Source organism: Oncorhynchus masou, chromosome 5 (assembly GCF_036934945.1).
Source record: "Oncorhynchus masou masou isolate Uvic2021 chromosome 5, UVic_Omas_1.1, whole genome shotgun sequence".
NCBI classification, from domain to species: Eukaryota; Metazoa; Chordata; class Actinopteri; order Salmoniformes; family Salmonidae; genus Oncorhynchus; species Oncorhynchus masou.
This window is the reverse complement of record NC_088216.1, coordinates 19,577,865-19,594,210: the sequence shown is the minus strand read 5'-3', so window position 1 is coordinate 19,594,210 and position 16,346 is coordinate 19,577,865. Positions and strand designations below refer to the sequence as shown.

The window sequence follows — 16,346 nt, the reverse complement described above, 5'->3', positions numbered from 1 at the left end:
ATCTGAGAACTCTCTCTCTTTGCTTCCTCCATCTTTCTTTCCCTTTCCAGCCTCCTCCTTTTCATATTTACATATCTGGTGCAGTAATGTGCACCAAATCCCTTATTTCCAAAACATCTATCACAATAACTTCTCATCTATTCTCCATCAGTCCCCCATCCCTCCATCTCTCTTTCTCCATCCCTCCCTCCATCTTTCCAGTCAGTTCCATCCCCATCCCTCTGTTCCAGGTTTAGCCTGTACACAACCTCACACTACCTACCCCATGACCAGAGCATTTTAGCTTCATCTGTCTATTCTATCCCTTCCCTCAGAAAATAAACATGCCTACCTCCCTCTGTAGTTGTCCTTATATATATAGAAATGTATAAGCATGGGGTTTCCATGCCAACAGTATCAGCCTCATTCAGCCTACAGTTCTGTGTTCACTGTGTGTGTGTGGGGGGGGAAGCAAGTGAGAAGTAATTACTAAGAAAAGAGAGAAAACAGTCCTATATGTCTTCAGTTTTCATCTCTTCACATCTCTCTCTCTCTCTCTCTCTCTCTCTCTACCTGTCCTTCCCTCTCTCTCTCTCTCTCTCTCTCTACCTGTCCTTCCCTCTCTCTAATAGGCCTTTAACATGTGTTTTTCCCTCCTGACTTGTATTGTTGTCCTGGGCATGTGTCTCATCGTCCCTGTCAGTCCCTGTCAGTTCCTGTCAGTCTCAGTGTTGGTGCCCTCTGTCTATCTGTCAGTTTTTAAATAGGGTAATTATATGTTGAGTAGAATCCTCTTCCTCCCTCACACCCACACACATATTCTGGATAATTTCATAACCCTATCTCTCTGTGTGTTACACATTCTCTCTCTACATCTTTCTATTTCTGACTCTCTATTCCTCTCGGCCTCTATTTACTATCTTTTCTGTGGTTCTTTTTGAAGTGTGCCTATTGCTGTGGTCTTACCTTTCTCTCTTTTTCAGAGAACCATTTTCAGTGAATTACCTTTTTTTTCTCAGTCTCTCTCACTTTCCTCTGAGAGGCTTGTTTCTCAGATGAATGTCTGTTTGCAAACCCCAAGCTGACCTTTGCTAACAGCCTCAGACCTTTGTAAAAGACCATCTCACAGTCAGTGGTTGTTTGAATTCAATCCTGTTTGATTTGAGTTGTTTTCATGTAATCCATTAAACCGAGTTCAGGGGGTTCACAGAGACACAGATGTATTTTAGTCTCCCTCTGATTTTGGTCACAGTACTAAACAGGTACATAGAAGACATCGATATCTTCTAAGGACGTTTGAAGTCTTCAAAACTGTTTTTAATTGTTACCTGACTAAATCCATCATGTAACAATTAACTCATTGTTTTATTTTAATTTTATTTTACCTTTATTTATACAGGTTTTTTCTCATTGAGATAATATCTCTTTTCCAACTCATTAGGATCTGGGGCACCACGAGAGCGGTTCTTTAAAGAGTTATCATCTCCCGAATTAAACTCTGAAAGGTCTTTACCAATCACATTTGTATAAACAGTCAACTTATTAATCATAACCTGGGCCTGACTTATGATTCAATACTTCACAAATTGGTTTAATTATTTATTTACTAGCTAATTAAATGGGAACACAGAATAAACATACACGCTTTGCACCGGTTATTGACTGGAGATGTAATACGCTGAAAACAGATCCCTAGCAGAACGTCAACAACATTGATGCTTGTTAACCTCTTACACTTATGGTGGCGCTATTTCATTTTTGGAAGAAAAACGTTCCCGTTTTAAACAAGATATTTTGTCACAAAAAGATGCTCGACTATGCATATAATTGCTACTGTTCGAAAGAAAACACTCTGACGTGTCCAGAAATACAAATATCTTCTCTGTGCGTGCCCTTTAACGTGAGCTTCAGGCAAAACCAAGATGACTTGGCATCCAGGAAATGACAAGGATTTTTGAGGCTCTGTCTTTCATGATCTCCTTATATGGCTGTGAACGCAAGAGGAATGAGTCTGCCCTTTCTGTTGTTTCCCCAAGGTGTCTGCAGCATTGTGACGTATTTGTAGGCAGATCGTTGGAAGATTGACCATAAGAGACCACATTTACCACGTGTCCGCCCGGTGTCCTGCGCCGAAATTGGTGCGCAAAAGTCACCTGCCAGTATTTTTCCATGGGGCACAGAGAGAAAGCAAGCTTCCACGAACTGCATGTCAATGAAGAGATATGTGAAAAAACACCTTGAGGATTGATTCCAAACAACGTTTGCCATGTTTCGGTCGATATTATGTAGTTAATCCGGAAAAAGTTTCACGTTGTAGGTGACTGCATTTTCGGTTCGTTTCGGTAGCCAGGCGCAATGTAGAAAACGGAACGATTTCTCCTACACACAGACGCTTTCAGGAAACACTGCGCATTTGGTATGTGGCTGGGAGTCTCCTCATTGAAAACATCAGAAGCTCTTCAAAGGTAAATGATTTTATTTATTTGGTTATCTGGCTTTTGTGAAAATGTTGCGTGCTACATGCTACACAAAATGCTATGCTAGCTTTGCATACTCTTACACAAATTAGTCAATTTCTATGGTTCAAAAGCATATTTTGAAAATCTGAGATGACAGTGTTGTTAAGAAAAGGCTAAGCTTGAGAGCAAACGCATTATTTTAATTTTATTTGCGATTTTCAGAAATCGTTAACGTTGCGTTATGCTAATGAGCCTGAGGCTTAGTCACAAACCCGGATCCGGTTTGGGGAGTTTCAAGAAGTTAAAGGAGAGATGGAGAGGGAGAGAGAGAGGGACAGTGTCACATTCTTATCTGTTTCACGTGTCTTTGTGCTTTTCTCCACCCCCCACCAGGTGTCTCCTATTTCCCCCCATTATCCCTTGTGTATTTATACCTGCCTTTTCTGTTTGTCTGTTGCCAGTTTGTCTTGTCCCACCAAGTCCTACCAGTGTGTTCCCTGTGCTCTAGTTTTGTTTTTCCTAGTCTTCTCAGTTCTGACTTTTCTGCCCGTCTTGACCCTGATCCTGCACTCCGTCCTGTACCTGCCTGTTTCTGACTTGGATTCCGACTTTTTGCCTGCCTTGACTTCCGTTTTGACTGCCGCATGTACTATAATAAACTCTGAGACTCGTACTATCCGCCTCCTGTGTCTGCATCTGGGTCTTAGCCTGAGCCGTGATAGTACGAACTGGCCATGACTGACCCAGCAGGCTCGGACCAGCTCCGCAAGGCTCTCTACTTCCAAGGAGCCACCATTGGAAGACATGGGGAGTTGCAATGCCTTATGGAGAGACTCCATACCATGGCAGAACACCATGACCATGTGTGTTCGACACATTGCTGGAGCACTGCAGATTCCCAACTAGGCAGCAAGTCACTACAGTAATTCCCCAGACTCTCAGCAACCCCACCACCAGCGGCATTTCTTCCCAGCCTACCCCGGTGTCCCAAGAACCTCGCTTACCTCCTCCAGAGGCACTACGCTGGAGATTCTGGAACCTGCTGTGCGTTCCTCTCCCAGTGCTCCCTCATCTTCAACCCGCAACCTTCTTCGTTCCCCTCGGACCGCTCAAAGATAGCATATTTGATAACGCTGATGTCCGGGAGGGCACACGCCTGGGCTAAGTCGGTGTGGTATTAACAGTCCACCATTTGCCTCAGTCTGGAGGAGTTTGTGGCGGAGGTAGGTGTATTGTTCAATTCTCCGATGTCCGGGAGAGAGGCTGCTCGTAAGCTGCTCCAACTACGGCAAGACTCCCGTAGTGTGGCAAACTACACAGTGGATTTTTGCAAGTTGGCGGCTGATATTGCGTCAAACCCGGGAGCCCTGCAAGACGAGTTTCTTCAAAGATTATCAGTGATTAATGACAAGCTTACTGCCCGGGAGCTGCCCATGGACCTAGACTCTCTCATCTCCTTGACCAGAGCCCAAGCTACTGGGAAAGGCTAGATTGTCTCCAGATGAAAGTTTATGCAGGTTGAACACCAGGAGCTGTATGTATTGCGAGACTACAGGACACAATATTTCCACCTGTCCATTAAAAAGACCCAGCTCATCAGTAAGTACGAGTTCTCTGGTGAGCCATACAGGGATTTTCCAATCGTACGCATCTCCATACCACCCTGTTATGGGGTGACCGGGCCAAATCTCTCCAGGTGCTCATTGGCACTGTGGCCGATGAGAGCTTTATCGACACTCCCTTGGTGTCAGAGCTGGGAATCTCCAATCAACTCCTCTCAATTCCCATGGACTTCAGAGCGCTAAATGGGCGCTCTATTGGCAGAGTCACCCGCAATACGGTTCTTATCAACCTACGAGTATCAGGAAATCTATGCAGTTCCTGCTCATAGAATCTGTCGACATGGTTTTGGGGTATTCGTGGCTCCAGAAGCACAATCCCCTGATCGACTGTGCTACTGGGTCTATCGTTGTTTGGAGCCAGTTCTGCCATGCACAGTATCTTAAGTTGGCAAAGTCTGCCCCGGGACGTCTTCCTGCAGGCTTGGGAGAAGCCTTGGATCTCTCAGCCAATCCTGCAGAGTACTTGGAGTACCTGGTCCGGGAGGTCTTCAACAAGGGCCGCGCTACATCCCTCCCCCACATTGACCCTATGACCATGCCATTGACCTTCTCCCAGGCACTACACTACCTCGGGGATGACTTTACTCCCTGTCGAGTCCGGAGACCAAGGCTATGGAGGAGTACATTGAGGACTCTCTCACTGCAGGTGGTATTTGTCCATCTGCCTCACCCGCAGCCCGTGTATCGACGACCGGGGCATAAATGACATTGTGGTTAAAAACCGTTACCCTCACTCATCTCCTCGGCTTTCGAACCTCTTCAGGGAGCGACCATCTTCTCTAAGTTGGACCTTCAGAACGCCTACTTTATGGTTTGCATACAGGAAGGAAATGTGTGGAAGACTGCAATTAACATGGCTAGCGGGCACTATGAGTACTCGGTTATGCCATTCGGACAAACAAACGCTCACCCTGTGTTCCAGGCCCTGGTCAACGATGTGCTCCAGAACATGCAGAACCGGTTCGTGTCTGTCTACGACATCCTTGTCTTTTCCCATTCAGCTCAAGAGCATGTCCTCCACATCCGACAGGTCCTTCAGCGTCTCCTGGAGAACCAGCTTTTCATTAGAGCAGAGAAGTGTGAATTCCATTGCTCCACCATTTCCTTCCTAGGATATGTCAGCGCTGCAGGACATATACAGATGGATGCAGACAAGGTAAGTGCAGTGGTGGATTGGCCTCAACCACATCCAGAGTGCATCAGAAAATCGAGAACTCCTCGCCTTCAAGATGGTGTTGGAAGAGTGGAGGTGCTGGTTGGAGGGCGCAAAATATTACATCAGAATGTCTGATGCACTCTCACATTTGTATAGCTCCACTGCTACTCCGTCTGACCCCGAGTCCATACTCCCTATCTCCTATCTAACGCCTGCAGTCATCTGACGTATAGAGAGCCTTGTCAGTAAGGCGCAGCATTCCCAGGGGGGTCCGGCTAACTAGATGTTTGTCCCAGACTCTGCTGTTCCCCTGTCCTGGAGTGGGCACATTCCTCAAGACTGACCTGCCACCCAGGCTCCCGTCGGACCCTGGCTTTCATCCGACTACGCTTTTGGTGGCCTTCCATGGTTCCTGATGTCTCCGCATTTGTTGCCGCCTGCACTGTCTGTGCACAAAATAAAACTCTGCAGTAAGCTCCAGCTGGCCTTCTATAGCCACTCCCTGTTCCTCACTGCCCCTGCTCCCATATATCCCTGGATATGTTAGTGGTCTTTGTCCGTCAGATGGCAACACCGCGATCCTGACAGGGGTGGATAGGTTTTCTAAAGCCGCCCATTTTATTCCCCTTCCCAAGTTTCCCTCAGTCAAGGAGACGGCTCAGCTCATGGTACAGCACGTCTTCCGGATCCATGGACTTCCTGTCAACATGGTCTCCGATCGTGGTCCTCAGTTCTCGTCCCGGAATGCGTTCTGCACCCTCATTGAGTCGTCGGCCAGCCTGTCCTTTTCACCCCAAATCTAATGGCCAGTCGGAGAGAGCCAATTCAGTTCCTTGAGGCGGCTCTTCATTGCCTCATCCCTGCCAATCCCACCACCTGGAGCCAGCAACTCATGTGGGTGTAATACACCTGTAACACCCTTCCCTGCTCGGACACTGGGATATCAGTCCCCGCTCTTCCCTAAGCAAGAGGAAGAAGTCAGCATACCCTCTGCCCAGACGTTCATTGGCCTCTGTCGCGGTACCTGAGCCTCTCTTCTGAAGACCACATCCAAGTATGGGCGAACCCTGATCCCCGCTGTCGGCTTGGTCAGAGGGTATGGCTTTCCACTCGGGACCTGCTCCTTAGCCCCTCTGCTGTTCATCTTTTGTTGCCCCGCACCCTCCGTATACATCTCACTGTTTTTCTCAGATGAAACTTCTGTCTCATAGCCCTTTGTCTTCTGTTTCATTCTTAACCCATCATTTATACAGCTTGTTCAAAAGGGGCAGTTCCGGCAGGCTGGCTCTATGTTAGATTGTTCCAGTATTCGTTTGGGAACGTGTTAGAGTTTCAGCGGGGAAAAGTCTGTTGAAACAGAGCATTAATTTGGTGAATCTTGAGAGCACAGGCCTTGTTAACACCAGGGTGAGAAGGGGTCTGATTGAAGTCATTCATTGCAAACCTGATCTGACCTATTTGGATTTTCGTGGACAGTCATGACACTGTCCAACTAACTCACACAACCCAGGCAGAAAAGCCACTGCCTCGGTGGCTCCATTTTGATGCTGAAGTAAACGAAGTAGATGAGAACTGATGCAGACTCTCCAAAAGCAAGCCAAAACATCCTCAAAGAAAGACAAATCACCCCCTAACACTCAGAGACTTCTACAAGACTTCCCATTATGTTCAGTGGCCTAATCTCATCAATAATTTCTAAGCCTGGATAGATAAATCACATTCACTAAAGTATTTATATGGTTCATTGGTCTGTTATTACTGGGTACGTTACAATTCAAAAGTAGGTTTCACCACATCATCAAAATACATAATTACAGCTGGTATGATGCATTTAGCTTCACATTTTGCAAAACGCAGCATCATATGATTCAAAAATGTAACGATGTGTGCTATAGTTGAGAAGTAAGTTCAGGGAGTGAGTGTTTTAATAAATAAACAGAATATAATACAAAACAAGAAACACAAACAACGCACAGACATGAAACAGAAAGAGAAACAATGACGCCTGGGGAAGAAACCAAAGGGAGTGACATATATATTGATTTGATTTGATTTGATATATAGGGCAGGTAATCAAGGAGGTGATGGAGTCCAGGTGAGTCTGATGACGCACAGGTGCGCGTAACAGTGGTGATAGGTGTGTACCATAATGAGCAGGCTGGTGACCTAGAGGCCGGAAGAGAGAGCACACGTGACAGTACCCCCTCCCCGGCACGTTCGGCTCCAGCTGCAGGACGCCAACCAAAGGGACGATCCCGGTTATCCGGAGCGGACCGGTCGCCTCCACTGAGGCGCAGAAACCTAACGAACCGACTGAGGCGTGAGAGCCTGATGAGCCAACTGAGACCTCTCTGGTTGCCTGGGTCGAGGAGCAGGAACCTGTTCACCCGCTGAGGCATGAGAGCCTATAGAGCCAGCTGAGGCATGGGAGCCTATAGAGCCAGCTGAGGCATGGGAGCCTATAGAGCCAGCTGAGGCATGGGAGCCTATAGAGCCAGCTGAGGCATGGGAGCCTATAGAGCCAGCTGAGGCATGGGAGCCTATAGAGCCAGCTGAGGCATGGGAGCCTATAGAGCCAGCTGAGGCATGGGAGCCTATAGAGCCAGCTGAGGCATGGGAGCCTATAGAGCCAGCTGAGGCATGGGAGCCTATCTATCCCGCTGAGGCATGGGAGCCTATAGAGCCAGCTGAGGCATGGGAGCCTATAGAGCCAGCTGAGGCATGGGAGCCTATAGAGCCAGCTGAGGCATGGGAGCCTATCTATCCCGCTGAGGCATGGGAGCCTATAGAGCCAGCTGAGGCATGGGAGCCTATCTATCCCGCTGAGGCATGGGAGGCTATCTATCCCGCTGAGGCATGGGAGCCTATAGAGCCAGCTGAGGCATGGGAGCCTATAGAGCCAGCTGAGGCATGGGAGCCTATAGAGCCAGCTGAGGCATGGGAGCCTATCTATCCCGCTGAGGCATGGGAGCCTATAGAGCCAGCTGAGGCATGGGAGCCTATCTATCCCGCTGAGGGATGGGAGCCTATCGAGCCAGCTGAGGCATGGGAGCCTATAGAGCCAGCTGAGGCATGGGAGCCTATCTATCCCGCTGAGGCATGGGAGCCTATAGAGCCAGCTGAGGCATGGGAGCCTATAGAGCCAGCTGAGGCATGGGAGCCTATCTATCCCGCTGAGGCATGGGAGCCTATAGAGCCAGCTGAGGCATGGGAGCCTATCTATCCCACTGAGGCATGGGAGCCTATAGAGCCAGCTGAGGCATGGGAGCCTATAGAGCCAGCTGAGGCATGGGAGCCTATAGAGCCAGCTGAGGCATGGGAGCCTATAGAGCCAGCTGAGGCATGGGAGCCTATCTATCCCGCTGAGGGATGGAAACCCGTTGAGCCAGTTGAGGCAGTCATTCTGTAACGATGTGTGCTGAGAGTTGAGAAGCAAGTCCAGGGAGTGAGTGTTTTAATACATTTTAATAAATAAACACAACATAATACAAAATAAGAAACACGAACAATGCCCAGACATGCCACAGGAACAGAAATAATAATGCCTGGGGAAGGAACCAAAGGGAGTGACATATATAGGGCAGGTAATCAAGGAGGTGATGGAGTCCAGGTGAGTCTAATGACGCGCAAGTGCGTGTAACGATGGGGACAGGTGTGCGCCATAACGAGCAGCCTGGTGACCTAGAGGCCGTAGAGGGAGCACACATGACAGAAATGCATCCTACCAGCTGTATTTATCTATTTAGAAAGTTATATATCTTGAAAACTTGACATGCAAAACATTTTGGGACTAAATCAACAATGGACTAATAAAACAAATGCCAAAATATAGTTTTGGCCTGGAGTTTTCCTTTAAGTCACATCTGACAAAGCTCTTATTTGACTTGCCAAACGTCTCATTGTCTCAAACAGCGAGTCTCTTCAAGGTTGAGTAGCCTCGCTATCACCCTATTCCCTATGTCGTCCACTACCTCTGACCAGGGCCCATAGGGCACTATCTAGGGAATGGTTCCATTTGAGAAGCAGCCATGGACGTGACGTCAGATTCACATGCTGTAGGAAGCCAATTAACAGCTGAATCAATCATTGAGAGACGGGCCTGGAATAAGATGCTGTAGCGTTCACAGTCAGACCCAGTGCCGCTCAGAATAGAGTGGCTAAAACGGTCATGTTTCCCTGCTCTGCGTGATTTTAATGGATCTACTGTACCTATTGAATATTGAAAGTAACACTGCCTTGATCGGCTGTGTAGCTGAACAACGCAGCTTGAGGAAGACTTATTGAGTTGAAACATGTTGCAGTTATGCGCCCTGATGTATTGTAATGTGTAGACTGATGTGCTCCTACTTACATGTGTGTATCACTTGTAAATCGTCTCTCTAACGTTTTTGCAGCGCGTTGGCCACCTACTTGTCTTCTTTTCTGCGTCTGTATAGCTGCCATTCATTAGAAACATTCTGTGTCCTTCTATTTCTGTGGTCTTGCCCAGCTGTGCCTTAATGCGCTTCAGGAGGTTGGTCGCCCCTCATACAGGAACATGCATAGATATAGTACAGTATGCCTGTTGCTAGGTGATGAGAAACCTTGTTTGAGATATACAAAAGTCAACTAGTTGATGAGAAACCTTGTTTGAGATATACAAAAGTCACCTAGTTGATGAGAAACCTTGTTTGAGATATACAAAAGTCACCTAGTTGATGAGAAACCGTGTTTGAGATATACAATAGTCAACTAGTTGATGAGAAACCTTGTTTGAGATATACAAAAGTCAACTATCACCCTTGGACCAGGAGCTAGCTTTCAGTCGAGTAGTTGGTGTGACTAAAAACCAGGGCTCAACACCAGCACTTGGATAGAGAATGCATGCATGTACCCAATGTATAGAGAACTAGAACAACTAGTGTCAGGACCCTGAGCATTTAGTGAGCTTCACAGAGTTATTTCTACCTACTGTCCTGCATTGTACTAGTGGTGGTGTCATCAAATCCTGCCCCTCCCAATCAAAGTTGATTTGTCATATGCTCCAAATACAAAGAGAAATGCTGACTTACAAGTCCTTAACCAACAGTGGATTTTGTCATTACACGTACAGCTGTAACTATTATATGAACGGCATCACACTATTCAATAGATAGGTGTCTGAGGTTGTGTGTACCACAGTGGAAATAGATGTGCATTAAAGGTGGTGTTCCATACCTTGGCAGCCATGACCATGGAGGAGCCTCCTCGGATGCCCAGGATGGGGATGTGTGTCTGGGCAGAGATGAAGTCCAGGATCTGGGCGATGGCCTCCTGGTCCGTGTCGTCCCCGAACACCACCCCCTGCAGCCAGGTGTTGGTCATCAGGGTACAGATGCGGTTGATGATACTCTTGGGGTCCGTGTCGTTCATGGTCTCCAGTTGGACTTTGGTAGGGTGGGGAACATGGAGGAACTCCTCTTTCTCCACGTAGGTGGACGACACCTCGCTCGAGTTGCCCACCAGGATGACGGCGATGCTAAGAGAGGAGGCCACTTTGGGAGGTAAGGGGGGCGCAGGGGGCCGGGCGGGGGATACTGGGGGGTAGTAAGGGGAGTAGTGAGGGGGGATGAGGTTTGTGCCCCTCTGGCCTCCTTTCTCGCCTCCTGCTCCTCCCGTCCCGGGAGCACCTCCTGGTGCTCCTCCACCCTGGCCAGCTCCGCCCCTCCCAGGTGACCGCGCCGACTCGCAGATGGGCAGAAGGAATAGGGAGAGGAGGAGGAGAGAGAGGGAGAGAGGGAGGGAGAGGGAGGGAAGGGCCAGGCGAGGTTGCTGATGAGGGGAAGAGCTGTGTTCGGGAGGAGGAGGGGGGAAGGAGGAGGTGACGCGCCTGTCCTGGAGTGGGGAGGGGGAGAGGAGGCTGACAAGCATCGTGGAGGAGTGTAAATGCAGTACCTGGAGGGAGGGAGGTAGGGAGAGGATTAATATCATGTACAGTAAATATGATAATACCAGCAGGAGATGGGACTGAAAAGAGGTACTGTATCATAATAACACCATGACTGCTACAACCGCACACAAAGAAAACAGGATCAAATGACGCACAGAGAGTATTGTTCACATGGTGAAACGGTATAAATGTAGATAAAATGTCTAGTGACGCTCAACAATGCTTAATCCACCACTCTATTCTAGTGATTTCCTTAGAGGGACCTTGTGGCAGACATCAAAGACAGTTTGGAGAGAGAGAGTGTGTGTGTGTGTGTGTGTGTGTGTGTGTGTGTGTGTGTGTGTGTGTGTGTGTGTGTGTGTGTGTGTGTGTGTGTGTGTGTGTGTGTGTGTGTGTGTGTGTGTGTGTGTGTGTGTGTGTGTGTGTGTGTGTGTGTGTGTGTGTGTGTGTGTGTGTGTGTGTGTGTGAGTGTGTGTGTGTGTGTGTGTGTGTCCGTGTGTGCGTGCGAGCGTGTGTGCGTGTATGTGTGCGGTGAGGAGACCGACAGCGCAGGGTGTGTTTTGACAGATTGACGGGTTCTGAGCTTCATGGACTGGCTGCCAGGTTAAGTGACCATCAGACACTCACAGACTGAGACTGATGCTTATTCTCTCCCCTGTGCTCTCTAGCTCTCTCCATCTCTCCTTCTGTCTCTCTCAGTCTATCACTCTCTCTCTTTCTCTCCTGCTCTCTTTCTCTTCTGCTCTCTCCCTCTTTCTATCTATCTATCTCTATATCTTTCTTTTTTGTTTTGTTCCTTTGAGCAGTATCTGCCTCTCATTGCCATTAACCCCTCTTCCCACCAGTCTTATTCCCTCCTCCCTCAGTCTTATTCCCCCTCCCTCCCTCCCTCCCTCCCTCCCTCCCTCCCTCCCTCCCTCCCTCCCTCCCTCCCATCCCCCTTTAGCCTCTTTGAAGTCAACTGCAGACCTATTATTTCCTGCTCCTTTTATTATCATCAATGCACAGAGAAATAGGGAGAGAGAGAATAGAAAGAGAGGGAGGGGACAGTCAGGGAGAAACACAATTAGTCACAGCTTGATGTGAAACATTTGGTTTCTGACTCTCTCTGTGTGTGTGTGTGTGTGTGTGTGTGTGTGTGTGTGTGTGTGTGTGTGTGTGTGTGTGTGTGTGTGTGTGTGTGTGTGTGTGTGTGTGTGTGTGTGTGTGTGTGTGTGTGTGTGTGTGTGTGTGTGTGTGTGTGTGCGTGCGTGCGTGCGTGCGTGCGTGCGTGCGAGATAAGCAACCTGGGTGGAGTATAACATTTTGTGTGTGTATGGGAAGAAGTCAAATGACAACGACAGAGCATTTTAGTTTATATAGAGATAGAAATGGGTATCTTTAATGTAGCTATAATTTAATGCTTTTTAAGAGGCAGATGGAGAGAGGAGGAGAGAAACACAAAGAGAAAGAAAGAGAGATAGGGACTGGGAGACAAAGAGATAGAGAGACAGAGAGAGATAGGGACTGGGAGACAAAGAGATAGAGATAGAGAGACAGAGAGAGTTAGGGACTGGGAGACAAAGAGATAGAGAGACAGAGAGAGATAGGGACAAAGAGACAAAGAGACAGTGAGATGGACATGCAAAGGGGGGCACAGAAGAGGGAGATGAGAGTGAAAACAGGGAGAAAACAACTAGGGAGAAGTGAGGGAGTAGAAAGCAGAGAAAGGAGGAATGAACATGGAGAGCGAGAGAGACGAGAAAAACCAGGGAGAAAGGGAGGAGAGAGAAAACAGCGAAATGGAGAGAGAAATAGGCAAAGAGATATCAAAGGGGCCAGAGGGAGAGCAAAGCAGAGGGGTGGAGGGAGAAGTAGCAGAGGAAAAGGGGGTAGCTAATGTAGTCTGTTACTACAAATGTCCCATCTAAAAGCATAATTAGTGGAGGTTTGTCAGGCCTAATTGCAAGTACACATGCTAATTGTAAACGGGCTCAATCCTCAGTGAGGTTGGACACTGCTGGGAGGAGAGGAGAGGAGAGGGGGAGGAGGAGGAAGAGAGTGGGAGGAAAGCAGAGAGAGGAGAGGGGGAGGAGGGAGAAGAGGAAGAGGAGGAGGAGGAGAGTGGGGGGAAAGCAGAGATGGGAGAGGAGGAGGAGGAAGAGAGTGGGATGAAAGCAGAGAAAGGAGAAGGGAGGAAGAGAGTGGGATGAAAGCAGAGAAAGGAGAAGGGAGGAGGAGAGTGGGACAAAAGCAGGGAGAGGAGAAGGGGAGGAGGAGGAGAGTGGGATGAAAGCAGAGAGGGGAGGAGGAGAGTGGGAGGAACGTAGAGAGAGGTGAGGAGGAGGAGGAGGAAGAGAGTGGGAGGAATGTAGAGAGAGGTGAGGAGGACGAGGAAGAGAGTGGGAGGAAAGCGGAGAGAGGAGGAGGAGGAAGAGAGTGGGAGGAAAGCAGAGAGAGGAAGAGAGTGGGAGGAAAGCAGAGAGGGGAGGAGCAGGAAGAGAGTGGGAGGAACGTAGAGAGAGGTGAGGAGGATGAGGAGGAAGAGAGTGGGAGGAATGTAGAGAGAGGTGAGGAGGACGAGGAATAGAGTGGGAGGAAAGCAGAGAGAGGAGGAGGAGGAGAGTGGGAGGAACGTAGAGAGAGGTGAGGAAGAGAAGGAAGAGAGTGGGAGGAAAGTGGAGAGAGGAGGAGGAGGAAAAGAGTGGGAGGAACATAGAGAGAGGTGAGGAGGAAGAGAGTGGGAGGAAAGCAGAGAGAGGAGGAGGAAGGAGAGAGTGGGAGGAACGTAGAGAGAGGAGAAGGAAGAAGATAGTGGGAGGAGCATAGAGAGAGGAGGAGGAAGAAGATAGTGGGAGGAATGTAGATAGAAGAGGAGGAAGAAGATAGTGGGAGGAACGTAGAGAGAGGAGGAGGAAGGAGAGAGTGGGAGGAACGTAGATAGAAGAGGTGGAAGAAGATAGTGGGAGGAACGTAGATAGAAGAGGAGGAAGATGATAGTGGGAGGAACGTAGGTAGAAGAGGAGGAAGAAGATAGTGGGAGGAACGTAGAAAGGAGGAGGAAGAAGATAGTGGGAGGAGCGTAGAGAGAGGAGGAGGAAGATAGTGGGATGAACGTAGAAAGAGGAGGAGGAAGGAGAGAGTGGGAGCAACGTAGATAGAAGAGGAGGAAGAAGATAGTGGGAGGAGCATAGAGAGAGGAGGAGGAAGGAGAGAGTGGGAGGAACGTAGATAGAAAAGGAGGAAGAAGATAGTGGGAGGAGCACAGAGAGAGGAGGAGGAAGAAGATAGTGGGAGGAATGTAGAGAGAAGAGGTGGAAGAAGATAGTGGGAGGAACGTAGATAGAAGAGGAGGAAGAAGATAGTGGGAGGAACGTAGAGAGAGGAGGAGGAAGAAGATAGTGGGAGGAACGTAGAGAGAGGAGGAGGAAGGAGAGAGTGGGAGGAACGTAGATAGAGGAGGAGTAAGAAGAGATTGGGAGGAGCATAGAGAGAGGAGGAGGAAGAAGAGAGAGGAGGAGCATAGAGAGAGGAGGAGAAAGGAGAGAGTGGCAGGAGCATAGAGAGAGGAGGAGGAAGGAGAGAGTGGCAGGAGCATAGAGAGAGGAGGAGGAAGAAGATAGTGGGAGGAGCGTAGAGAGAGGAGGAGGAAGAAGATAGTGGGAGGAACGTAGATAGAAGAGGAGGAAGAGAGTGGGAGGAACATAGATAGAAGAGGAGGAAGAGAGTGGGAGGAATGTAGAGAGAAGAGGAGGAAGAGAGTGGGAGGAATGTAGAGAGGAGGAGGAAGGAGAGAGTGGGAGGAACGTAGATAGAAGAGGAGGAAGAGAGTGGGAGGAACGTAGAGAGAGGAGGAGGAAGGAGAGAGTGGGAGGAACGTAGATAGAAGAGGAGGAAGATAGTGGGAGGAGCATAGAGAGAAGAGGAGGAAGAAGAGAGTGGGAGGAACATAGATAGAAGAGGAGGAAGAGAGTGGGAGGAATGTAGAGAGAAGAGGAGGAAGAGAGTGGGAGGAACGTAGAGAGAGGAGGAGGAAGGAGAGAGTGGGAGGAACGTAGTTAGAAGAGGAGGAAGAGAGTGGGAGGAACGTAGAGAGAGGAGGAGGAAGGAGAGAGTGGGAGGAACGTAGATAGAAGAGGAGGAAGATAGTGGGAGGAGCGTAGAGAGAAGAGGAGGAAGAAGATAGTGGGAGGAGCATAGAGAGAGGAGGAGGAAGGAGAGAGTGGGAGGAACGTAGATAGAAGAGGAGGAAGAAGATAGTGGGAGGAGCATAGAGAGAGGAGGAGGAAGGAGAGAGTGGGAGGAACGTAGATAGAAGAGGAGGAAGAAGATAGTGGGAGGAGCATAGAGAGAGGAGGAGGAAGGAGAGAGTGGGAGGAATGTAGATAGAAGAGGAGGAAGAAGATAGTGGGAGGAGCATAGAGAGAGGAGGAGGAAGGAGAGAGTGGGAGGAACGTAAGAGAGAGGAGGAGGAAGAAGAGAGTGGGAGGAGCATAGAGAGAGGAGGAGGAAGAACATACTGGGAGGAGCGTAGAGAGAGGAGGAGGAAGAAGATAGTGGGAGAAACGTATAGAGAGGAGGAGGAAGAGAGTCGGAGGAACGTAGAGAGAAGAGGAGGAAGAGAGTGGGAGGAGCATAGAGAGAGGAGGAGGAAGAAGATACTGGGAGGAGCGTAGAGAGAGGAGGAGGAAGAAGATAGTGGGAGGGACGTAGATAGAAGAGGAGGAAGAGAGTGGGAGGAACGTAGAGTGAAGAGGAGGAAGAGAGTGGAAGAGAGTGGGAGGAACATAGAGAGAGGAGGAGGAAGAATATAGTGTGAGGAATGTAGAGAGAGGAGGAGGAAGAGAGTGGGAGGAACGTAGAGAGAGGAGAAGGAAGAGAGTGGGAGGAACGTAGAGAGAGGAGGAGGAAGAGAGTGGAAGAGAGTGGGAGGAATGTAGAGAGAGGAGGAGGAAGAGGAGGATGAGTGTGGGAGGAACGTAGAGAGAGGAGGAGGAAGAGGGGGAAGAGAGTGGGAGGAACATAGAGAGAGGAGGAGGAAGAGGAGGAATGTAGAGAGAGGAGGAGGAGGGACGTATAGAGAGGAGGAGGAAGAGGATGGGAGGGAAAATAAATGGAGGTATACACAACACAGATGGAGCTGGTTGGAGGAAGAAGAACAGCAGCAACAAGAAGATATCCAGCGAGGGGGAGGAGGATGGGTGCTGAGAAGATGGAGGGATGATTAGGAAGATAAAAGAAGA

The 16,346-nt window shown here is 48.9% G+C and overlaps 1 protein-coding gene across 1 annotated transcript in view; it reads right to left on the bottom strand.

Moving 5' to 3' along the window:
• The window catches only part of LOC135536315 (glutamate receptor ionotropic, NMDA 2B-like), a 138,290-nt gene that overhangs the window by 100,781 nt on the left and 21,163 nt on the right, over positions 1 to 16,346 (bottom strand). Inside the window, 1 exon segment of the mRNA XM_064962676.1 lies at positions 10,413 to 11,129. Within this exon segment, the coding sequence (XP_064818748.1) occupies positions 10,413 to 11,129 (717 nt within the window).